The following is a 26,919-nucleotide window of genomic DNA, read 5'->3' as shown; positions in this document are numbered from 1 at the left end:
TTTTGTGTTCTTGTCCTATCTCTGCTCTGGACTCGCCTTGTTCATTTTCTTTATTATTTCAAGTTTTTCTTCCAATGAGATTACTTTTCGAATCATTTTCACAGTTCTATTTTTCGCTCACTAATTGTTTTACTCATGACAGGGGCGCGCCGACCATATGTGCAATGTGTGTGACGGACACAGGCGCCAAAGAGGAGGAAATATTTTTTTTAAAAAACGTTTTTTTAAAAGTGATTTTTTTATTGGAGGGAGGGATAGGGGCGGCTACTAAAGTTTTGCACACTGGCGCCGGACACTACTGGCATGCTACTGGGTATAGGCGCGTCAACTAAAGTTTTGCACACAGGCTCCGGACACTACTGGTGCGCCCCGGACTCATAATTAAAGGTTAGGAAAATAATTTAAAATAAAAACTTAGGAAAACAATTCCACATGATATGATCAGCAAAATTCTATGTAAAGCAGACGACATAAATTTTGGCGGTAAATTTGGAACATGGTGTATATGGAAATAGTGTAGAATGCCATTAGAAAATAACTTTGTAAAATATTTCAAATCGGTAACTAAATTATTTCATCCTGGTGAGTGAATTTTTAAATAGTTAGCCATAAAAAATGTATAGATCGAAAATGTTTAAAATCTGTAATATTTATTTTTAAGATGTATATAGGCGCACTAATCGAATTTGGACATAGAAAAAAAAAAATGACGCACTAATCGGGGACGCATTAATTGAGGGATTGTTGTATATATTATATACAAGTAGATAGATATAGGGATTTAGAGGAAAATGCGTGTTTTAGAATGAAATGTTACCTTTAAATTCCTATCCATAACCTTCGTGCAAAATAATACGAAACTATTTAATAGTAATAATTACATGTTTTCTAATTGCAATTATCTCTGAATGCTTATCCTTGTAAACATACGGAACTGCACGCTTTCTAGTTGCATTTACCTCTAAATGCCTATCCATACCCCCCCCCCCCCCTTATAAAAAATAAACTATTTGCATGCTCTACGTTTCCCATGAAGCTGATTCGTATTTGGTACATTCAAATAGAAAAACATTTCAAGGTTAATAGAGGCGGAGAGAGTGTTCTACTTATCGGTCGAATTGCTGTAATAAAGTAAAGAAAGAAATGCAAGAAAAAAATGAATTGTCATTGCAGGAGTCCACTCAGCCTGTGAAATCACAACTAAAACCTTCTGGTAAAACGTCATATGAATCAGATATTCAAAGACAGATAATAGCAGCGTTTGAAATATTTGACGTAGATCAGACTAGAACAATTGACATTAGGGAGGTTGGTACCGTAATCCGATCTTTAGGTTGCTGTCCAACGGAAACGGAATTACAAGATCTTTTGACCGAGATTGAAGATGAGGATTCACCAGGATATGTGCATTTAGCTAAGTTACTTCCAGTTCTGACGAACATTCTACTAGAACACAGATTCAAGCCTTCCGGAAAAGAGGCATTGTTAGAAGCTTTCAAAGTTCTCGATGTCGAGGGTAAAGGTTATTTAACCACTGATGAATTATTCGCATTTCTTACAGACTATGGAGAACCATTTACAGATGAGGAAATGGAAGAAATGATGTTGGCGGCACGAGACTCTGACACAAAAAATATTGAATATCTGACATTCGTGGACAAACTAGTGGTGCCAGATACTCTCTAATTGTTCTTGAAGGATTGTTTTATTAAATTAACGAGTTACGGAAAGCACTCAAAGTAGACAATTTTGCAGAATGTTTTAATTTCATTTGTTAAGAGCGATAGTAAATAAATAACTTTATATACCATTCTTATTAATTTAGGTAATGAAAAATGTGGAACATTTCAAATAAATAAATTTCAGTATGGCTGAAATAAAAAGTAATTTGAAAGCTATTGAGAAAATGTTGTTTTTTGGTTTTGATGAATTTCATTTACTAACGCTTCTGAAGTTAAAAGCAGATCAAGAAGTACAAACTACAGTGAAAAGTGTTTCTAAAAATAATGTGGCAGTATCTCAATCAGACAGAAATAAAAGTTCATTTCAGACATTGCCATTCATAAACACTAACATTTGTTTTGATGGCAATACATATGATATTCAAGAAGTATATGTGGGATGGTGTTGTTTATTTATTCTTACTACAGGTAGGTTGGTAAATTATTATTATTATGTAATAATAATTAGATTAATACATAATTATTAGATTACTAGAGCTCCATAGAGTCATAGACATATTGTTGTATTCCCTGACTGCATGATCTGCACATAAGCTAGACAAGCTATAGCTTAGTACCTCACATTACAAGGGGCCTTGGTATAGATAATCTGAAATTTACTCGGTACATGACCCCCCCCCCCATTAAAAGTTATAGTTTAGGGACTACAACAACCTTAAATCTGGTTCTGTGTGATTGTTGCATACAAACTTGTCAAACCATGTCTTAAACTTTTTCACTCTTTCTTCCCACACCACACTCTTGGACTATGTATTCTGTTCTCCATACAAAACTGTGCTTGTTAACCCTCCCCCCATTTGCAACTTCCCGTGATAGCCTTTTGTTCTACTCCTGTCATCCCACATCCCATTCTGTTTTCATATCTGCCATTTCTGAGACCTGACACCACATTACTTTAGTAACTTTCTGGATTTTTTTCACAATATTTCTCTGATAACTAGGTAACCAAATTATGATTATTTTATTTATTAATTTTTATGAATTTACTGACAGTTTGAAAGTTAAAAGCAGACCATGAAGTGTAAACCACAGTGAAAAGTGTCATTGAAAATAGACCCATATATTAGAAGTGTTGTTATTCAGGTAGTGAAATGTTATGAATAGTATTATTATTAATGGGTATCTCCATGGAGTCAAAAGACTCATTGTGGGAGACCTACAGCATAGTTCACAATATGCTTATCACATCACATCATCCACAGTCTCACCAAAATTTTGCAATGGGAGGCAGAAGCTAACCATTATTCAACAGTACCTATCATACCTCTCCTTAAACTGATTCACTGATGAAGAACTAACAATCACCACAGGCAATCCATTCCACTTGTTCACCACCCTGGTAGCAAAAAATCTAGACCTCACATCCTTGCTGACTAAAGCTTTATTCAACTTCCAATGATGACCTCATATTCCATGAAATCATTCCTTGTTTGATTTATTGTAATTTGTAAAACTCTGAGCATTGATGTAAGAATGTGTGCAGTATTTTAAATTACCTGTTGTCTTCTCTTCAGATAAATGAATACTATCATTTTTTATGACAGTATTCATTTATATCAGTACTATCATTATTATTACCCAGCATCTTTATTGAGTCCCACTGCAGGAGAGCTCTCATGTACCATTCCATTTTGCAATCCATCATTGTATTTCTCTGTTTATGGATCACATATGTTGTTCTCTGACTGGTTTGCCTGTTTATGCAGGAGAGAAAAAAAACTACAACCTTGTGTGACATCAACTGGCTCGCTTCAATTGAAAAACTTTTTATAAAGCATCCTCATGTTATTATAATAAGAATAAAAGTGTATATAACATGATTATAATGTTTAAAAAAAATATAGCAACAGAATGTTATGCATATCAATGCAAAACTTCTATTTTTAATTTAGATTAATAATTTGCATTTAGCCTAGTGATTCATCAATTTTTATCGAAGATTGACTATGAAATTATGCAGATTAATAATCCAGCACAAATTATGTAAATGATATGGACTCTGTCATTGTCTGATAGAGTGCAGATGGTGAATATGTTTAAAGAGTGGTATGATAGACTGTATTGTCTAAGATGGACCTCCCACGATGAATTTTATGACTCCATAAAGGTTCTGATTAATAATAATAAATCACTTGCATCCATCAAAACAGTCAGTTTTTTTGCTTCCCTCATTGCATTCTGACATCTTTCATCATCTTCTATTTCTTTATCTTAGACCTATTGAGACAATGCTTGGTGCAGTCCATCTTTGAAAGTTTTTTTTTCACTTGGTTGTACTATAAATTAAAGATGCCAAGAAATTATATTCTTGGTTTAATCCTTTATCCAAGTGTTAGCAAATAATGTTTATGAGTGAAGTATCTTACCAGTTATATATTTGGTTTAATCCTTTATTCAAGTGTAAGCAAACAAAGTTTGCTCCTGAAGTATTTTCAGGACTGGGGCAACTTGTGGCAAAGGTGGTAAAACTTCTCATCACTTGCCTTAGTATCCCATAATGCAAAGCAAATCTGCTTGTTGACATGTATAATACTATGCATTAAGGGAAGGGTCACTACCCAGACTGGTTTCAACCTTTATTGAAGTCTCATCAGTGGGAGCCAGACCCAGAGGTGGTGATACTAAGGTGGAAGTAATGGAGAAGTCACATTTCCATATACCAGTTGCCAAAAGGTGTCACACCGTAGTTGCCCCAGTCCTGATTTGCTTACACTTGGATAAAGGATTAAACCAAATACATAATTGGTAGCATAGCCAAGTGCAAAAACTTCCATCAAGTGATTCATTTTAGAAATTATGGACTTTACAACCGTGTTATAAATAACCCTTTTAATTTCCCGACGTTTCGATCTTCATATTAAGATCATCATCTGGAGTATATACAAATATAAAAGGACAAGCTGAGTTACATTACACACAGTAAGCTAAAGAAACAATGATTTGATCACTGGTTATTCTACTGTCATGACCTGTAGTGAAAAAAAAAAAAATTATTTATTTAGAAACTACATCAAAGCTAAATTCTATTTAAGCTAACATGAGAAAGACATTCTTTCTTATAGATAGTCTTCTTCAGTAACAATGATGTCCTATTTTTAACATTACGATCGTTATTTTAGATTTAGGATTCTGGATTATCTACAGTCCTGTTTATTGTTAATTCTTAGAGAGAAAGGTTCCATGGGTAGAATATGTGCCTTCCATATGCTTGGGATTTTTAGACCATCATTATTGTTCAGATTAGGGTGGTTGATAAAAATCTCACAGGCTTCCTTAAATTTGCGTTCATACCATGTTTTGGTGTGATGTAAACAACTGGTGCTTTTCCAATCAATTCTATGAAGTGTTCAGGGCATTTGGGCATATTGGCCAGCTTCACCATAGTTATTATATTTAATGTGTCATTTATGTTCCTTTTGTCTGATAGGAATTGTGCATCCTGTTTCCCCTATATATGGTATATTACAGGTGCAATAAATATGGTGTACTCCAGGATGGGTCAGCAGAGGGAGTGGGTCTTCGGATGAGTTGAGTAAGCTTTTTAATTTTGCAGGAGGTTTAAAGATGGCTTTGAGGTTGTATTTTTGTATTATTTTGTTTATTTTATCTGCTGGCCCTTTAATGTAAGGAATGGTTATAGTTTTATCGTAGTCTGGTTTATCTTTGTTTTTTATTGAGGTCTTGTAGAGAATTTTGTTAATAGTGTTTTGGCTGTAACCATTTTTTAGAAAAGTATTGCTGATAACTTGAAATTCATCTTTCAGCACATGTTCATTGGAGCAGATCTTCAAAGCACTGTTTTTTTTTAGAGTATTAATGACACCCAGTTTTTGTGTTGGGTGGTGGTAGGAGTTTGTGTGTATATATTGTCCAGTATGTGTCAGTTTCCGGTAAACAGTGAAGGAAAGACTGCCAGAAGGAAGATGTGTGACAAGTGTATCTAGAAACGGTAGTGTGTTCTGTTTTTCAATCTCAATTGTGAACTGTATGCATTTGTGTTATTTGTTTAGGTGGCTAAGCAAAGTGTCTAGTGTCTGGCGGCCATGAGACCAGATCGCAAAAACATTGTCAACATATCAAAGCCAGACTTTGGGTTTTAAAGGAGAGGAATCTAGAGCATGTTGCTCAAAATGTTCCATATAAAAGTTAGCAACGGGGGGGGGGGGGGGGGGGGAATTATGGCGAGCCTATGGCTGTGCCTACTTTTTGTAGGTAGAAAGCATTTTGCCATACAAAATAACCAGAACATAATACATGCACAAAGTGTGCCCTGATATCTGGAGGGAATTTGTTCTGTAAAAGAAGGATTGTGTCATTGATTGGAACATTCGTAAAGAGGGCAGAGATGTCAAAACTGACTAATAAATCATCTTTTTCTAATGTAATGTCTTTGATTATGTTTGTGAAGTGTTGCTTGTTTCTGAAAGAAGACTATCTATAAGAAAGAATGTCTTTCTCATGTTGTCTTAAATAGAATTTAGCTTTGATGTAGTTTCTAAATAATTAATTAATTTGTATTTTTCCCCCCTTTTCACTAGAGGTTATGCCAGTAGAATAACTGGTGATCAAATCATTGTTTCTTTAGCTTACTGTGTGTAACGTAACTCATATTGTCCTTGTATATTTGTATATACTCCAGATGATGATCTTAATATGAAGTTCGAAACGTTGGGAAATTAAAAGAGTTATTTATAACACAGTTGTAAAGTCCATAATTTCTAAAATCAATGCTGATCACCGTGAAACACTAAAAGAAAGGATTTCATCAAGTGAAGTATCTTCATGACTGGGCTACTTGTATATAGAGGCTAACGACTTCACATCAAATGCTTTAGTATTCCGTAATGCAAAACACACACCCTTTCATATGTATATAATAACCAGAACGTGGGAAGGACCACTACCCAGACTGGTTTTGACCTTTACTGAGGTTTCCCACTGATGAGATACAAGTAGCCTGGTTGTAAGATATACTTCACTCACAAACATTGTTTTCTTACACTTGGATAAAGGATTAAACTAAGACTATAATTTCTTGGCATCTTTAAGCATTCCAGTTTTTTCATTTTTTGGTCTTCCAATACTTGCTTTCCATTTTTCAGTTCATCTAATTATTTTTTTATTTTTATTATATTTTTTTTAAATTCCATCTAACATGTTGCTCTTACTATTTCTTTTTCCTTCTTGCTACATATGTGTTTACCGGTTGTAAGGCACACTTTGTGTATATTCCTTGTTTTCTGATCTTATTGAATATTGTTTTTCCCACAGCTTTCCTAACAGTTTTCATTTCTGTAATAGTGTTTAACTGTTTGATATTTTAAATGTTTCAGCTCGCGTTTCAAATACATAAGTTAAAACTCTTAGGAAAACTGTGGGAAAAACAATATTATTATTATGTGACACCTCCAGGGAGTCCAAAGCCTCATTGAAGAAGAGTGTGTCAACAGCATTGAACGATTAATTCCCTTCCAACTACTAACCGCACTCAAACTTGCTTAACTTTTTTTTTGCTGAGCCATTAGTAGTAGAGGCTCTACCAATTGACCAATATTCAGTAAGATCAGAAAAGAAGGAATATACACAAAGTGTGCCTTACAACTGGTAAACAGATAGGTAGCAAGAAGGAAAGAAGAAATAGTAAGAGCATGTTTGACAGAATTAAAAATAAATAAATAAAATAATTAGATGAACTGAAAAATGGAAAGCAAGTACTGGAAGACCAAAAAAAAAAAAACTCGAATGCTTAAAGATGCCAAGAAATTATAGTCTTAGTTTAATTCTTTATCCAAGTGTAAGCAAACAGTGTTTGTGAGTGAAGTATCTTACAACTGGGCTACTTGTATCTCATCAGTGGGAAACATAAAAAAATTCATTAAAAAAAGTTGCATGTGTTCATTTAAATATCCAGAAATCTTTTGTCTTTAGTGCTTGACCTTTTACAGTTAATGCCTTCTGAGTTAATCTGAATTCCTAAGTATTTAAAATTCATCACTTGTAAAGTTATTTTTCTGTTTTCTTCCATATAACTTATACCTGATTGGTTGCGTGTTAATCAACAGTCTTCTTTTTTTTTTTTTATGATAAAAAGTTATAAGTTACTAAGGGGGTTCAATAAAAATGACACAAAAGGAATTTTCAGCATTGACAAACAAAGAGAAAGAACTAGGGATCACCCCGGAAGTTGTGTAAGAGTGTGCAGACCAGATTTTTTGCTTGGAGAGTGGGGAATGAGTGGAATGGATTGTGACAGATAATTGAGAGTGTCCTGACAGTGAATCAGTTTAAGGAGAGGTATGATAGGTGTTGCATGTATAGAGGTTTGCATGGGTTTCCCATGATAGGCATTCTGACTCCATGAAGATATCCATATAATAATAATAATATTTCCGTATTACATTTTTTGACATATCTGTAATTCTGTACCATTGAAAGCTTTATGTAGATCTATAAAACACGTAGTTTCTTCATTAATATCACAGATTCATTTGTAGAATATAATTTGTAGATTAAGTTTCAGGAAAAAGAAATACTTGGCTACAATGTCAGTTATACTTGACAAGAAATCATATTCTTGTTTTAGTGTTATACCCAAGCATAAGTATCAAGTAACTTCACTAATAGTCTGTTTATATATAGATGTCGCTGACTTCATATCGGTTGCCTTAGTATCTCTTAATGCAAAAACATTATGGAAAGGGTCACTACCCAAACTGATTTCAATCTTCGAAGTCTCATCAGTGGGAGCTAAACCTAAGAAGATACCAGGCTACTCTGGATGAGAGATAGTTGTGGAGAGTTTTTTCACTTGTTTACAGTATGTGTATATATATATATATATATATATATATATATATTGTACTTGACACGAAATTATATTCTTGTTTTAATTCTATATCCAAGCATATGCATAAGCATGAAGTAACTTTACAATTATACTAGTTGGGTATTTACACTGTTGATTTCACACACCTTTTTTCTACTTATATACAGTTTTACAGAAGATACCAAGGTTAAATCAATGAATAAGTCATATTTTTATATGACTTATTCATTGATTTAACCTTGGTATCTTCCAATGCATTCCAATCACCCACCACTCTCCATACAAAAAAAAACCTACTTCTCATCCCCCTTGCTCACACCACCTTATACAGCTTCCATTCATGGCATCTTGTTCTCTCTCCCCCCCCCCCCCCATTTCCAGAGATTCTATGAAAAACCTGATCCATGTTAATCTGGTAATTATCTCTTACCAACTTATACTTCTCAAGCATGTCTTCCCCTCTTCCTTCTTTTCACTAGGCTCTGTAATTTGCATTCTCTCAATCTGTCTTCATATTCCACATTTCAGAGACCAGAAACCAACTTAGTCTCTGCACTCCTCTCAAGATAAGACCTCAGTAAAGGTTGAAATCAGTCTAGTAGATACCTTTCCCATAATTATTATTATTATGTAACACCTCCAGGAAGTCCAAAGACTCATTGAGGGAGGGCACCTACTTCTACAACTCTCTGTTTCCACTAACTGCAACAACCTTCATCATCTACACCAGGGGTCAGCAACCTTTTTTGGATTGAAGAGTCATTTTTAAAATTGTATCTGTTAAAAAAAAATTTAGGGAGCCGCATGCAGTGATGAGCAACCAATGGTTGCATGCGGCCCTCTCAGGTTTTTTGTGCGGTCCACGGTGTTCATTTTGTACAGCAGAATTAGTATATTTTAATTAAGTCTATTTTATGAATGTTTATTTTTACATGTGGATTTATTTGTGCAGGTTAAAAAATTAAAATATAGCTAAATAATGGAAAATAAATTAATACTTTCTTATCAAAGAAAAAGAAAACGTTCTTTATGCGGATCGAACCGAGTATTTGATTTTTTATTTAATTGCTTTAAATTTAGAAACTACATAAAAAAATATTGTAATTAAATTATTTATTCAGTTTTTTTTTACAGTAACACGTTTACTTGTAAAACACAGGGGTGGCATGCACAAGAAATTATGATATTTTTAAATATTAAATAATAAAACAAAGATTTGCTCCTCCTCACAAAAACATATGTATAAAATCCAATAACATACCTATTTCTTTAATTTTTTTTTTTTAAATTTAAAATATCTTCTTGGGATAGTTACTTAATATGTGGCGAATATGCCATAATTTTCATTTTCAAACATGACGAAAGACTCATGTTTAGTAGGTTTCTCAACTTTTAATAAAAATCATATTAGAAAATATTTGCTCACAGAAATATATCGATCCGAAAATCGATAGAAGTCCAAATGCATCTGTTTGAAATCACTGAATGTAAGTGTCTGGTAAACAATTCCACATGTCAAATACAATCTGATCTTGCTTTTTAAGATCTTCTATTTTAGACCATTTTTTTGTATTGCAAAAGTAGATTTTTGTCTCTCCAACTCCTCCAGGTCAGCTTTAAGATTTCTAAATTTTGAATTCCACAAATCCTGGGTTTTCAGGTCCTCTAATGCAGCCTCATCAATTCCAGCAAAAGATGAAAAATTTAATTCGGCAGGATTAATTTCAAGTGGTTGCAATAAAAATGACATAGTTGCCTTGTTCTTTCTAAATGCCTCAAATCTCCCGTTAAATGCAGATCACATATTTACCACAATTTCTTTTGAAAAAGGTTAAATTTATGGAATTATCAGCTTGTTATTGTTGATATTTCTTCAACGTAGGAAAATGTAATAATATGCCTTTCTCTAAGTCTGACGCAAACAAATATAATTTTTGTTCAAACGAAATCACGTCTTCTAAAAGCAAAACTGCTGTATTTCCCTGTAGTTTCTTATTTAGTGCGTTTAAATGGGAAGTCATATCCACCATAAAGTAGAATTTTTGTGAAATGTAAATAGAATGTAAAGAAGGATTATTGCATATGATTTCGAAGAATTTAAACATGAAAGTATTAAATTTTTCAGCATCACATGTACTATTTTTAATTGTAAAATATCCTTGACTTAATGTCAAATGTCCTTAATTTATTGCAAATGCTAAATTTAGGGTTTTTAGTTTCTAATTTAATAAATAACATTAATTTTGCATTATTGAAAAATAGATTGTTTAATAACGAAAAAAGCCGCAATCATTCATTCAAAGAGCCGCAGGTTGCTGATCCCTGATCTGCAGCAACGCCATCTACCACCACTAGTATTTTCACAGATAATCACAAACATCCATGCCCACGGTGGGATTCGAACCTACAGCCTTTTGGCTGGAGAGCGGATACGCTAACCACTCGGCAAACCAGGCCGGCATACAGTGGTATACTTAGATTTTTCAAAAGCATTTGATAGACTGACTATCAACTTATCATGTGGTTAACTAGAGCAGATAGGGCTGGATATTAGACTAGTGCACTGGATTGGAGATTGGCTATCTAATAGGTATCAACAAGTTGTGTACAGGGTAGCAATATCACAGAAGAGGTAAGTCAATTAATCAACTATGGAAAATCAGGTTAGTGATTTTGCATAGCTCCTATCTAGAGCAGAGTTGTACTCTGTGAACAGACAAAATGAATTTATAATAAGGTGTGCTTATGAATTTTGCAGAACTCACCTTAAATATGACCTCAATCAATCTGGAAAGTCAAAAGGTTGTTAATGTGGATATTTTAATACAAGTAATCCTTTAATTACCTTACCACAGCAGGAAATCAATTTGCTGTTCAGTTAATTGAATGGTAAGTTAGCCAACAGTACATTTACAAGGTGCTATATTAAAGATGGCTAACACACTAGTCATTCAAGGGTCATTATTATTATTCAGGCCTCCATGGAGTCAAAAGACTCGTCGTGGGAGGTCCTTCCTAAGAAACACAGTCTATCAAGACTCATCAAGGGGAGGTCCCCCCCCCCTAAGAAACACAAAGTCTGTCATACTACTCCTTGAAATCATTGACCGTTCTTGCTCTCACCACTCCATCAGGCAATGATTCCATGGTTCAACCACCCTCTATCCCTAACTTCCAGGGATAGCCTCATCATCACTCCTTCCCGCTGTTCAACCAAGCGAAAGAACTCCTCAGTGTCAACCCTGTAGCCACCTCTCAACAGTTTAAAAGTCTCAATCATATCACCTCTTCTTCTATCCACCATACTCTGCAGTCCACATTCCCTCAGCCGATCCTCATAACTATAATTGTACAGTCCTGAAACCATTTTTGTTATCCGCCTTTGTACCCTTTCCACAGTTAATTTATCTCCTTCAAATCCTGGGGACCAAATCTGAGAACAATAGTCCAAATGTGGTGTGATCAGGGTCTTATACATCTGAATGATAACTGTTTTATCTGAAGGTCAGTGTCCTTCTCATTATTGCAGCAATCCTCTGTGTTACTTTTGCCACCTTTGCAACATGTCCCCTAAATTTCAGGTTTCTATCAATCATCAATCCCAGATCTCTCGTCTCCCCTACTTCCTCCAGTATAACTCCTCCCATAGAGTATGCAGTGTCCCATCGATGTTTCACAAACCTCGAGACCCTACATTTTGCTGCATTAAACTGACAACCCCATTCATTTGCCCATCTATCTAGCTTATTCAAATCCTCTTGCAGGGTTGCCACATCTGCACTATTACTAATAATCCTTCGCAGCTTCGCATCATCTGCAAACAACTGAATATCCCATTGCAACCCACTGACAATGTCATTGAGCCCTGTGGGACCCAACTTGTAACCCTCTGCCTCCTTGAAACTGCCCCACCATACACAACTCTCTGATACCTATCGGACAGCCAATCCTGAATCCAGTTGACCAATCTGACATCCAGACCCATGTGCTGCAACTTAAATATCCGCTTATCATGTGGCACCCTGTCAAATGCCATCGCTAAGGCTAAGAAAATGGCAGAATATTCCTTTCCCTCATCTGCTGCTCTTGTAATTTTATCATAAAAGGCTAGCATATTGCTAAAACAAGAGTGCCCTTTCACAAATCCATGTTGACTCTCACACATAACATTACCCTCATCTGCCCAATGCTGTGTCACTGCTTTCTCCAAGATCTTACTAACTACTGATGGCACACAAACTGGTCTATCATTAGACACTTCCAGTCTGCTACTGCTCTTATACAATGGCATTATCTTACCTTCCGTCCATTCCATAGGCACCTTTCCAGCAGCCAGACTTTCATTGAAAAGCCAGGTCAAAGGCACTGTCAGTTTTCTAGCACATTTTCTCAAAACTCGGGGTGAAATACCATCCAGTCCCACAACTTTACTGACATCGTGAGTACTCAGTATTTGAAACACACACTCTCCTCCAGTATCTCTAAACCTTGAACCTGCCCTATCCCTCTAGCTCAGGACATGAATTTTGAATGGAGAGAAGATTAAAGTTACTCCTTAAAGTATGGATAATTTCTAGTTCAGTTATTACAAGGTCAGATAATTGAGAGATCGCTGTAATTCACACATTGGTAAGGCAGTTTTCGGAAGAAGTACATCCATAATTTTATATGTTTGGGCTAAACACTTTGAAGGGCTTTAAAAAAGGAAGAGAGGTGAGTTGACTGTTTTTCTTTTTGGTAGGCATTTAGAATTGTTATACACTACTTTACATAATCAGCTGTCATAAGGGAACACATCATTTCCATTTTAGAAAGAGATATTCAACTTTTCAGCAGAGTACTGTATAGAAAGGAATGTCCAACCCGTGGCCAAAAATATGCTGCCTTTGTTTCCGTTTTGATACAGGAATTTGAGAATACGTTGCAAGATTTCAGAAAAAATTATCAATTTTTTTTGTATATTTGCTACTCCATTTTCAGTTGACATAAATACATTACTTTCGAATTTTCAAATGGAATGTATAGAGTTGCAATCAGATATTCAACTCAAAGAAAAATTTGATCATGTCTCTTTGCTAGATTTTTATAAGACCTATTAATGTGAAGTCAACATGTAAATGTCTCATTTTTAAAAATTGGCACTGTAATAATTTTTCTTTATTTATCTGGTATTTGTTTTGAGATAGCACGTTTAATGTAATTAACTGAAATTATTTCTCTGTTTCATATTCTTACAACTCATTCTGTATTTTGTCTGTTCTGGTTGTTTTCTCTATTTCTTATTTTTCTTAAAATGTTTATTTATTTAAGGTTGCAAGTGGTGTTGATGGTGAACAAGCATGTATAGCTGGCAATAAAATTGAGAGTGAAAAAATGATGCAAGATTTGAAAGTTGAGTTGGTTAAGATTAGGCAAGAGATGAAATAGATGTGGAGTGAAATGAAGAGAATTCGAGATATGTATGGAAGAGTGAAGAAGATGAAAACAAATTATGTCAATATGAAAGACCTGCGAGTGGTGTTGTATGGGGATTCAATTATTTGGGGTGTGGTAAATGAGAAGGTGCACAAGATTTGTTTTCCAGAATATAAAATGAATGGAATGATTGAGGCGTTGGATATGAGAAGTAAGCGAGCAAAAGAGTTGACAGCAGTAATAGGGATAAATGACATGACTGAGAACAAGATACATATAACATTGGATATCAGGAGGTTGTGGAGAAGGATAAAAGATAATAGTGTGATACGAAAGATAGTCAGTGTGTTGTCCAGGTATGACAGTGATGAATTGGGATGGATAGCGAAGATTCTGAATGATATGTTAACATAATGTGTGAGGAGAAAGGAGTGCAGTTTGTTAATGTGTGTGGAATGAGTTTGAAGGACAAATCAAACTGTATAAGAGTGATAGACTGCATCTGAATGATTTTGGTATGAGTCATTAGGAAAGACTACTGCTGGAAGGTAGAGAAATGAGTGCAGAGAATGAAACTGATCAAGTAGGAAGCAATGTGAAAGAGCAAGACAGTAAGAAAGGAGAGGTGGTGGTTATGAATGAAGAAGTGGCTAGCATGACTATAGAAAATGAGAAAACAAGTGTGCAAGACAAATAGGGAGGCTGGGTGGACAGGAATACAGCATGAGAGAGGTTGATGCTCAAGAGGATGTGAATGCATGTGTAGACCAAAAGGGAAGGTGATGGGAAACCTGGGATCAAGGGATCAAGGGAAAACAGTTGGATTTGAAAAAAGTTCTAAAATGAATAAGGAGAAAAAGAAATGGCTGAAATTAAGTATGGGAAAGTCACATCTAATAAGTGGTATCAGTAAAACTTGTTATAGATCCAGGAATGAGTTGTATTTGTATGCAAATGCTAGAAATGTCGTCGTCGTCATTCGGTAGCATCCTCTAGCAAGAGGGTTGCAGCAGATGAGCAGCTCTTCTCCATTTCTCTCTGTCTGTCGCTTCCATCATTCTTAAACCAGTCCAAATCACGATGTCATTAAACCACTCTCTAGTTGGTCTTCCACGTCTTCTCTTCCCCTCAACTTTCCCTTGTAATATAGTTCTTGTCAGGTGTCCCAAAGAACCTCTCAGAAGATGTCCTGCAAATCTAGTCTTTCTTTGCATAATATTCTTTAACAGTGTTCTTTCCATCCCATCTTTACTGCTAGAAATGTAAGAAACAAAATCAAGGCAAATGGTTGCATTGATTCTGTTCAGCCAAAAATTGTTGGAATAAGTGAGACATGGTTGGATGAGGATGACATTCTGACAGGAATAGAGATGGAAAGGTATGATGTATTTTGTGAAGATAGAAAGGGTAAAAAGAGAGGAGAGTGCTATTGATATAAAGAATTATGTCCATACAAGGTAGAGATGTAAGAGGGAAATAGTGGCAGTGGTTTTGAGGCAGTATGGTGTGAGATAGAGGTCATTAGAATGAAATTCTAAGTCAGATGTTGTTATAGACCTGATAATGTGCATGGTAATGACCATGAAATGTATAATTATGCATTTGGCTAATTTGATTATAATCAAATTAGCCAAGCAGAAAAGAAAAGGGTGATCATTATTGGTAATTTTAACTATGGCATTAAGGCTGGTATGATGAGTTTCTCATGTTTTTGAAGGACAACCACCTCAGGCATAATGGAACAGTGGGTACACAAGGATTGAGGGGTCTTGGATTCGATTATCTCATCAGAGGATGTTATTATAAAAGAGGTGTCAAATCTTCCTTCAGTTGGTGAGAGTGACCATGAAGTGATTAAGTGGATGTTTGCCAAACATATGAGGACTTTTGTGAGGAAAGGGTATATGTGAAAGGGAAAAAGGTCAGGAGACAACTTGTAGGTGTAGCATGGAATGAGGAGTTGACTGGAAAGGAGATCAATGCTGCTTGGGTGTTATTCAAGAACTGTCTAGTAGAAGCAATGTCTAAATGTATTCCAAGGGTCAGAAGGTTAAAGGTAGGTATGAAATGAATGAATGAATGAATGAAGAGATTAAGCATGTGATACAGAGGAAAAAAGGCATTATGGAGGTAACATAAGATGAGTGGTAATAATCAGTTCCATGAGGATTACAAAGAAGAGGCAAGGAGGATGACTTGGTTGATAAGGATAGCAAAAGTGAAGTGTCAGCAGCAGTTAGCTAATGAAGCTAAAAAAAAATTGTAGGAAGTTCTTTTGATATGTAGGTATAAAAAAGAAAAGAATGATTATGGAAGAATTACATTGATTGGAGAAATGGTATAAGGACAACTGCTGTGGAAGATATAATGGAGATACTTAATGAGCAGTTCATAAAGATCTTTCATCCTTGTGAATGTGACATCATGGAAAAGCTTGAGAGCTGTTGATGAGGAACTGACTGCGAGTAAGAAATATATATGAAATTGAGCAAACTTGATGTTAATAAGCTTGTGGGACTTGATAATTCACTGCTCAAAATAATTAAAGGATATTTTAGTTTGTCAGATAATTATAAATTTCTGCAAATAATTATAACTATTGGGTACTTTATACATAAATATTTTTTACTTATGGATAGGGTGTAATTGATGAGATATTGTTTAAATAATCGATATTTATTACAAATTTAACAAATTATACATTTTAGCATGAAATAATTTTAACAAGAATAGCCAGAAATGCTTTTGTTAATTTTTAATGGGCATATGGTCTCCATTAACAGCAAAAACAGCAGTACATCTTGATTGCATGGACCAGATAAGATGATCAAACAGTTCTTGTGGAATAGTTTCCCCACTCTTCTGTGAGAGCAATTTTGAGCTCTTGAAGCGATCATGGTGGCACCAGTCAAGCAGAAATGTGCCTACCTAAAGCATCCCAGGCATGTTCGATTGGATTACAATCCGGTGAAGAGGCAGGCCAGTCCATTTGTTCAATACCTTCTTCCTCAAACCACTCTTGTACCAAATTTGTGGTTACAGGAAAATTCATCGAAAGACAATTCATCGAAAAGGCAATTTATTGATTGAACAATTCATCGAAAATGCAATTCATCGAAAAACAATTCACCGAAAATTTTAAATTTTCGATAATGTTATGGTAAAAGTAATCCATTTAGAACAAAAACTGAACCGTGCAGACAGCTTCTTGTACCGGCAACTTCTACTAAGTCATTTAAGTCAGAGAGTTTTCGTAACACATAATTTGGACACGTTATTTCTTTGTCACCCCGAATATAGCTGAACTGAAAACTGGAACAACTGTTCGACATTTTCTTGTAAAAATTTCTAATAGCGGATCCGAGTAAAATTCATCCCATAATAATTGCTGTATTGAGGTCACTTATTACTACTAGTAACAACAATAATAATAATGGAGCTTGCATAGTTCAGTCAGTATAAACGAAGCCGTTTAGTTAGAAAGACCTGGGTAGTTGAATCCCATTTACACATAATTTTCATCAGTCCTGTTCTGCTAAAGGTAAGTTAGCAGGCATAATACAGATATGGCTGGGCTTTTCTTCCGGAAACAGGCAAATCAGTCCCATGAACAGATAGGAAACAGTTATCAGACAAGAAAGACAATAAGAAACCATATTAATTTATAATTATTCCCTATGAATGTAGCATTGTAATCTCCTTATTCACGGTTCAGGTTTTGTTCTGAATGGATCAATTTTCTCATAACATTTTCGAAAATTTTAAATTTTCGGTGAACTGCTTTTTCGATGAATTGCATTTACGACGAATTGTCGCAAATGCAATTTGCGACAATTCATCGCAATTCATTCATTGATGAATTGTCTTTCGATGAATTGTCTTTTCAATGAACTCTCTGGATACCCAAATTTGCAGTGTGGATGAGCATTGTCATTCATAAAAATGAATTCTTGGCCAGTTGCAGCAGCATATGGACGAACTATAGATTCCAAAATATCATCGCGATACCTTAGGGCTGTTAAGGAACCGTTTCTGATAAAATAGAGATCAGTATGGCTACCTATACTTATTCCAGCCCATACCATCAAACTACCACCTTGATGTCGGGGTCTTTCATGAACAAACTGTAGATTATTTCTTGTTCCACTTTCATGCCATATCAAGATATGTCGGTTATCTGGTTGCAGACTGAACCTGGACTTGTCACTAAAAAGTACACGAGCCCAATCCTCATTTGTCCAATTGCAGTGTTCCTGTGCCCAAATTCTTTGGGCTCTTTTGTGATTTGCAGTAAGTGAAATGCAAAACATTGGTCTTCGAGCATATAAACCTATGGCATGAAGACGATTCTGAACATTTCCTGTCTCCGGAAAGTGATTCCAAAGTCGTGAAATTATGCTTTGAGATACACCATACTCTTGAGCGACAACTTGCTGCATTTGTCCAGCTTCTAATTGACCAATGGCTCTCCAAGCCATGGATTCCGGGATATCATGTTGCTCCACCATTATTAACAAAATAATGGGTGGTAGGTGACACAAGTTTACAATTGAAGTGATAATTATGCATTGTGGAAGTGAGCGCAACAAGCCACGCTTTTATACCCCCACATGCTAACATGGCTAAGACATGTTTTGACAAGTCTTAACATGATTTTGTATGCAGTTGCATGTTCTACACTGTTGTGTATTAAGAATATTTTAAAATAAATGTGTTACATTTGTAAATTATATTTATAACTTTATAATTTACAAGAAAACCAAAATATTCCCTAATTGTTTTGAGCAGTGTATATAACCATGTATTTTGATGGAATGTGCCAGGGAGTTAGCATCTGCCTTGATATATTTGTTTAATATGAGTCGTCTTGCACTGGTTCAAGTTTCAAAGGAATGGAAGGGGAAAGATTATGCTGCTTCATAAGGGAGGTGGTAGAACTCAAGCATTAAATTTAGGCCTATCTGTGTCAGTTGTGGTTAAAGTGTTGGAGAGGCTGGTGAGAACCAAGGTTCAGACTTCGGTTGACAGCAGTGGTGTTATTTTTGATATATACAACACAGATTCGATAAAGGGAGGTCATGTTTTGTAATAAGTAGATTACAATAAGGTGAACAACAGCATTAGATGCAGGAGATGGATACACAGTAGTATACTTAGACTTTGCAAAGGTTTTTGCTAGATTAGTGCATGATAAGTTGATAGTCAAACCAGAGCAGATGGGGTTGGATATTAGAGTAGTGCATTGGATTTGAGATTGCTATCTAATAGGTATCATTAAGTTGTGTATTGGGGAACAATATCTGGGAAAACGAAAGTCACTAGTGGTGTGCCACAAGGGTCTGTTTTAGAGCAATTGCAGTTTAACCTGTATGATATTGGGGAGATTTGGATGGGGATATTCAGTTGTTTGCAGATCATGCAAAGTTGGGATGAACTATTAGCAGTACAGCAGATGTTGTGGCCTTACCAGAAGACTTGAATAGACTGAGTGAATGGACAAGGGAGTGAGGATATCAGTTTAGTATTGCAAAATGTAAAGTTTTAAAATTGGGAAACAAAGATTGGATGTAGAATTTTCACTTGGTTGGGCTATATCATATTTTTTTTTTATTATTATTCGGGCCTCAATGGAGTCAAAAGACTCATCGTGGAAGGTCCTTTCTAAGAAACACAAGTCTATCAAGACTCATTGAGGGAAGTCCCTCCTAGGAAACACAGTCTATCATACCACACCTTAAACGCATTGACCATTCTCGCTCCCACCATCAGGCAATGCATTCCATGGTTCAACCACCCTCCATGAAAAGGAACCACTCCTCACCCTCTTTCTCAGTTTCCTTTCGTAACTTCCAGGGATGGCCTCTTGTCATGACGCCTTGCTGCCGTTCAACCAAGCGAAAGAATTCCCCAGTGTCAACCCTGTAACCACCTCTCAACAGGTTAAAAGTCTCAATCATATCACCTCTCCTTCTTCTATCCACCAAACTCTGCAGTCCACATTCCTTCAGCCGATCCTCATAACTATAATTGTACAGTCCTGAAACCATCTTTGTTATCCACTTTTGTACCCTTTCCACAGTTAATTTATCCCCTTCAAATCCTGGGGACCAAATCTACTGTGGAAGGGGTACAAAGGTGGAGGAGTTATACTGGAGGAAGTAGGGGAAACGAGAGATCTGGGATTGATGATTGATAGAAACCTGAAATTTAGGGGACATGTTGCAAAGGTGGCGAAAGTAACACAGAGGATTGCTGCAATAATGAGAAAGGCACTGACCTTCAGATAAAACAGTTATCATTCAGTTGTATAAGACCCTGATCAGAACGTGGTCTGATCAGGGTCTTATACAACTGAATGATAACTGTTTTATCTGAAGGTCAGTGTCCTTCTCATTATTGCAGCAATCCTCTGTGTTACTTTCGCCACCTTTGCAACATGTCCCCTAAATTTCAGGTTTCTATCAATCATCAATCCCAGATCTCTCGTCTCCCCTACTTCCTCCAGTATAACTCCTCCCATAGAGTATGCAGTGTCCCATCGATGTTTCACAAACCTCAAGACCTTACATTTTGCTGCATTAAACTGACAACCCCATTCATTTGCCCATCTATCTAGCTTATTCAAATCCTCTTGCAGGGCTACCACATCTGCACTATTACTAATAATCCTTCCCAGCTTCGCATCATCTGCAAACAACTGAATATCCCCTTGCAGTCCACTGACAATGTCATTAATATAAAGGTTAAACAATATAGGTCCCAGTACTGAGGCCTGTGGGACCCTACTTGTAACCCTCTGCCTCCTTGAAACTGCCCCACCATACACAACTCTCTGATACCTATTGGACAGATAATCCTGAATCCCGTTGACCAATCTGACATTCAGACCACTGACTTGTAGAAGTAAGTAGATTCTTGTTCCATTGTATAAGACTGATTAGACCAGATTTGGTCACCTCGTTTTCAAAAGTATGACGAGATGTTGGAAAGGGTCCAGAAGTAATTTACTAAGGTCTGATCTCTGGAATGTTAAGTATGAGGAAAGGTTGAGAAAATGTAATTTACAAAGTCTAGTGGATAGGAGGAAGAGGGATGATATGATGAAGATGTTCAAGTTGGTAAGGGGTGGTTATATCAATGTTGTAGGTTTTCATGAAATAGTGGGAGATCAGGGAATGTCATCCCTAGAGTGTGAACAAGGGAGTGGGAAGTAAATTTTTTTGCATGCAGAGTTGTGAATGATTGGAATGCCTTGCCTGAGAGTGTGGTGTCTGCAGAGAATTTGAATGTGTTTAAGGCAAGGTATGATGAGCTGAGTGTATGATAAAAGTGCCTCCTAGATGAGTCTATAATCCTTAGACCCTATAATTTCTTAGGATTTAAGGATAATAACAATATATAATTATTATCTTTATATATTAAAATAATAATAATAATATATATTATTATTATATATAATTATTATAATAATAATATATAATTATTATCTTTATCTTTGTATTGCAAAGATAAAGAAGTTTTGAGATCAAGTTATTTTTTCTTCATGCTAATAGAATTTAGTGAAGTGTTTTTACCAGTGTTTTTATTCTATTAAGGGTATGTTTATGTACCCACATAATTCATTTCTTTGGTTTTATTTAATCTTTATGTTTTTACTTATGTGTGCTATATAAATGCCATGTTCAAATTTTCTATCTGTTATAATTTTCATTAGATTTATATTGTTACATGTGTCCATTTAGACTATTCATATTTGGTCTTTATATACTTAAATAAACATAAAAACTTATTCTGATTGTAAAACCATCGGTTTAATACAATATGTACAAGAATGTTGACTAGTTTCACTGGCATACTATCTAGCTTTGTCAAGATTAAAAAGGTGAAAGAAAATAAATGCAAAAAAAACTAAAGAATACAGTAAACCGTTAACAACGGTTAGGCAACCAAATTTGACTGCTCATGTGACAACGTATGCATGAAACGAGATGCTTCAGTCATTATTGTGAATATGCGCTATATAGTTTTGGCATACTGTAGTTCTGCTATACTTAATGAATTAAATCAGATTTTTCCATGTATCTTTCAATACTGCTCCTTGATTTCTGTTCAGGTTATTACCTGTTCATGGGACCACTGCTGCTTCTTTGAAAATTCGACATCTGTAATCGTCTTCTATATATGGCATTGAGCTGTTTTCCCAGGCTATTGCATGGTTAGAAGTTGAGAAGTGATGTGCCAAACCTGAGGTATCTGACCTGTTGAGATCGTCTACTCAACAACTTTTCGTCTCACTACTCCACCAACCTTCATCATCTAACACCAACGCCATCTACCACCACTAGTACTTTCACAGACAATCGCAAACATCCATGTGCACCCGGGATTTGAACCCGCAGCCTTTTAGCTGGAGAGCAGATACGCTAACTACTCGGCCAACCTGGCCGGGTTTTAAAAAGGTTTTTTTTTTTCTTTTTTTAACAATAGTTCTTCTGAGTATCAAGAAGCCCATCTCTGCCTGTGTCTTCCCCCCCCCCCAAGGCTTCATATTGGAAGAATGATGGTGTGTTGCACTCCTTGATTGTAAAAACCTAAGTTCAATTCTATAGTGATTAGAAGAATCTTTATATGGCTGCGAGTTGCCCGAGATTGTAGTATGTACTAGGACTACTTGCATTAGCTCACGCTAGTAATCGCCGATACTTTATAGTTTACTATATTCAGCATGAAACTCTTGGATTCCAATCTTTGAGTTTCTTATTCAGTTTTAAAACAATGAGGGATTTAATATCCCCTTAATTTAAATAATGTTTCTATCGCCAAAATGAAGCCTATTGGCTCTTTATATTTAAGTAACTTAATGCATGCACCTTTTTGACAACTCGTATAGCAGAGTATATAAGTTCTTTTCGCTATACCCTTTGGTATTAATTTGGTCTAGCTACTCACTGATGAAGCCTCAATAAAGGCTGAAACCGGTCTGGGTAGTGACCTCCTACCATAATGTAATAACAGTATACATTTCCTAGCAAATGTGTTTTTACATTATGGAAAATACCAAGAATAGCGATCAGAACTTAACCACCTTTGCTGCGAGTTGCCTGAGATTGTACTACGTACTAGGACTACTTGCATTAGCTCACGCTAGTAATCGCTGATACTTTATAGTCTACTATATTCGGCATGAAACTCTCTGATTCCAGTCTTTGAGTTTCTTATTCGGTTTTAAAACAATGTGGGATTTAATATCCCCTAAATTTAAATAATGTTTATATCGCCGAAATGAAGCCTATTGGCTCTTTATATTTAAGTAACTTTATATGACTTTTTTTTCAATTGAAGGTGAGTTAACCAATCTCATATGGAGGCAGTGGTGTATTTAGGTATTTCCTGTCCCTAGGCCTGTAGAGAGTGCCCCCCCCCCCCCATATTTAATGAATATGTTGCATTATATACGTGCATAACCTATTTATATCATAAATTCGTAATATAAATATAATTACAAAAATGAGAGCCCGGAAATTTCCACTGCCCCTCAAAATTTGCTGCTCTAGGCCTGAGCCTATACCTAAATACACCACTGAATGGAGGTAGCAGGGTTTTTCTCCTGGAAACTGAGATTTTTCATCCTGCATACAGATGAATCAGCCTTGAGTATACACACAATTTACAGACTAAAAATACTAGTGATGGCGTACAGTAGATGGCATTGGTGTAGATGATGTAGTGGCGGTTTGCTGTATTTGGTGGATTAAGTGGTGGAGAAAGTTGTAGAGTATGTGCCCTCCCTCGATGAGTCTTTGTCTCCTTATAGGTGTCACGTAATAATAATAATATGATTTTAAAATATTTCCTGCTTTTGATTCAGTTCTGTGTTTTCATTGAAACAGTTTTTGTTATCTGCTCTTTTATTCATTGTTGATATAGCTTTTTTAATACTTTTTTCTTGTAACAGTTATTACTTTTTTGAACCTTTAATCATGCTCATCTGTATTACTTTTATCACCTGATGGTAGATTTTAGATATCAATTATTTTTTCAGGTCTGTTTCTTGTAGATAAGAATTATTGATATGTTTCCTGAGGTATTTTTCCATGTTATGATTTTCTTTATGACAGTGGAATGTGTTATTTTCAATTCACTGTCTGCACAAAACTGCATTAATTTAATTCCATTTTTATTTTGTACTGGTTCATTAATCCTTGACATGTTCCTGGTATTATCTTGTTTCCAATCTGTTCATTTAAATCTCTGACTGTAGTGATTATTTCATGTAATTCTTTGTAAAATGCATTTATATCTGTTTCTTTTTTCCTCTCCTTAGGGCTATAAGCACAAAATATATTGTCTTTTTTTATCTTTAATCACTTAAGAATGATTTTTTCTATATTATATTACTATATTTATATTACTATATATAGTAACATTCATTTATATTTAACTTCTTTTGATCTTGTAGTATTATTACTACTTCTGCTTTTGTCGTTTCTTCCTTACTCCACTGTATGCTATTACAGTGGAGTAAGTAAGTTTTGTATTTTGTGTTTTTATTTCATAGTTTTATGCTTTATATTTCTTTTTCTTTCTTCTTAGTTTCTGATAATGCTGCTCTTTAATATTTCTCTCACCAATATCTTTAATTAGCCATCTTTCTTCTATTTTATTTTAATGATTTTGCATTCCAAATTGCTATTTTTAAATCATTATCTCCAAGCTTTCCATATCCTTGTCCAAGCCATCAGTTCTACATGGTCAGTCTGATTACAGTCCTTCATCTTCACATTTTGAAGCATGATTTCACTATACTGAAATCAGGTTAACTTCTTATCATGGAATCACCATATAATACTTTCTTTCTCTCTCATCTCCATATACCACTTGGAAACATTTCTGCAGTTTATCAAGCTCATGCCTGAGTAAATACAGAAATTTCCAGAATTGCAGAGAGTCATCTTGAAATTTCATCATGATGGTAATGGTACAAGTTGTCACCAGGTTAGACACACCTCCAGTGTTTTCACCAGTTCCAATTCAGAGTGAACAGTTAAAAGTTAGCTGAAATGAAGCCTTTATTTTATTCCTGGAATAAAGGACTTTTATTCCCTTGAACTCTGAAGACGACTCGTATGTTGAAATGGCTCGCACACCATAAAAGGCACATTTTTATTTTTTTTTAAATTTTTCTTCCCAATGTGGTTGCATCAAAAATGTTTAAAGTAAATACAAGGGTCCTTCAAAGGTTATTATTTTTTTAAAAGATTATTTTATTCAGTTATTTCTTTTTAAATATATGTTTGAAAGTATACCATTCATGTCTTAATTTTAATCACAGATAAAGCCAATGGTTTAATACTAGGGGTGCCCCTTTAGAAAATAAGCAAAAAAAGATGCTATAAGTACTGCTGTTTGAAATGTTACTGTTATGTGGTGTAAATGGTACATTATGTTGTACATTACATAGTCTACATTTGAGTTATAAGGCAGTTGTTAGAATTAAAGGTGGTACAGGAAGATGGTTTGGTGTTAAATCAGATGGATGCACATTATCTCCTCTGTTATTCATCCTCTATATCAGGAGTGTCAAACTGGTGGCCCATGATGCCTCAAGGAAAGATTTAAAAAAGGATGGTTGCTTTTTATAATAAAACAGAAATATTGTATTTACTCGAATATCTTGCCCTCGCGTATGACTCGCATCCCTGATTTTACTTTACGAAAAAAGAAATTAAAAAGTTTTGCATATACATCGTGCATGAAAATAAAGTTTAACCACTTTCATGTTGGGGCGATAACTCGCTCCCTGCCGTAAACAACACGCCCTTCCCAAATGCCACTATATTGTAGATGCAAGACAAGTACAGACACATTTGCTGTCTATGTAACATATTTCTCAACATGTGTAATATATTTCTTTAGTGAAATTAGAGACAACTGGAATAAAAATGGCACTAACTAATGAATCACATGTCCCTCCCATATTAACCATGCTGTTTAGATTCAAGCAAAACCATACGTTGCATCAGCAAACACAGTATCTAACTAAAAACTATTGTTTTTAGTTAGATGTGTATGAGTGCACCCATTAACTCAAATGCAAAGCTGCAATAAAATTCATAAATGTGTTAAAACTAAAGCATATAGAGTGAATGTTGTCATGACAGTTTCAGATATTACGGAATTCGGTTGAAGAGAATTGGTGTTTCAACTCAAAAATTGTTGGCTTGACTTTGTGTTTTGATAATGCGATCTTTTGTTAATACCACACCAGTCATATGCACATCTTCATAGCTGCACTATCTCTATTGGCCTACCATTTCTGTCTATTTCACGCTCTACTTTCACTTCTCATTAGTCATTCGTGAAGAGTTGTTCATTACATATCTAAAATCTTGTAATTTTTACTTGGAATAATGGGAAAGATGACGATATTTGGGTAGATGACTTTGACAATGCACACAAGAAAACCGCTCTTGAGGCCAGAAGTAGATAACAAATAGGAGATTCTTGGTAAGTCATTTTCAGTTTTTTCCTGAAAACTTTAGTTTCCAAAAATCCCTGCAGATATCTTGCACCACGAGTGCGAGTTATATTTGAGTAAATACAGTATTGATTTATTCCTTTTCATACGACATTTATAGTTACAATATGGATGCAACGACCTGCTATAATATAATTGCAGTAATAAAAATTTATATTGCAATTTCAATGTTAGATCTCATCCTAATCAATCGTAAACTATATTTATGCTTTCATTGTTAATTTATAGCAGGCTGAAAAAAATGAATTCTATTGGCTACAGCTGTTCATGTGATGCACAGAATACACACTCATGTGTATCCAGGCTATGAGTTTAAAATTGCCTGCTACAGTCAATCAGGGATCTTTGAAGCACATGTCAGTGTGCTGAACACGATTCAACGACAACCTAGCAGTGAG

General features: G+C 35.3%; 2 protein-coding genes across 4 annotated transcripts in view; both read left to right on the top strand.

The window, feature by feature from the left end:
- The first annotated feature begins 463 nt into the window (after positions 1-463).
- The window catches only part of LOC150099871 (RCC1 domain-containing protein 1-like), a 165,256-nt gene continuing 138,800 nt past the window's right edge, over positions 464-26,919 (top strand). The window contains exon 1 of one of the 3 annotated variants that reach the window (XM_090403863.1): positions 464-582. In XM_090403863.1, the coding sequence (XP_090259989.1) occupies positions 522-582 (61 nt within the window). In that variant the 5' untranslated portion in view covers positions 464-521. Of the gene's footprint in view, positions 583-1,715; positions 2,151-26,919 lie in introns of those variants that run through there. The other 2 variants (XM_090403861.1, XM_090403862.1) reach the window with 2 other exon arrangements.
- LOC150099872 (dynein regulatory complex protein 8-like) lies at positions 1,048-1,849 on the top strand. Its single transcript, XM_090403864.1, has one exon. The coding sequence runs from the start codon at positions 1,144-1,146 to the stop codon at positions 1,684-1,686; it is 543 nt and encodes a 180-aa protein (XP_090259990.1). The 5' UTR covers positions 1,048-1,143; the 3' UTR covers positions 1,687-1,849.

The sequence above is a fragment of the Typopeltis vanoorti genome, chromosome 14 (assembly GCF_054136105.1).
Source record: "Typopeltis vanoorti isolate ZY-2024b chromosome 14, IOZ_Tvanoo_1.0, whole genome shotgun sequence".
In the NCBI taxonomy this organism is placed as follows: Eukaryota; Metazoa; Arthropoda; class Arachnida; order Uropygi; family Thelyphonidae; genus Typopeltis; species Typopeltis vanoorti.
The sequence above is the reverse complement of the archived record's forward strand: the minus strand, read 5'-3'. Positions and strand labels throughout refer to the sequence as shown.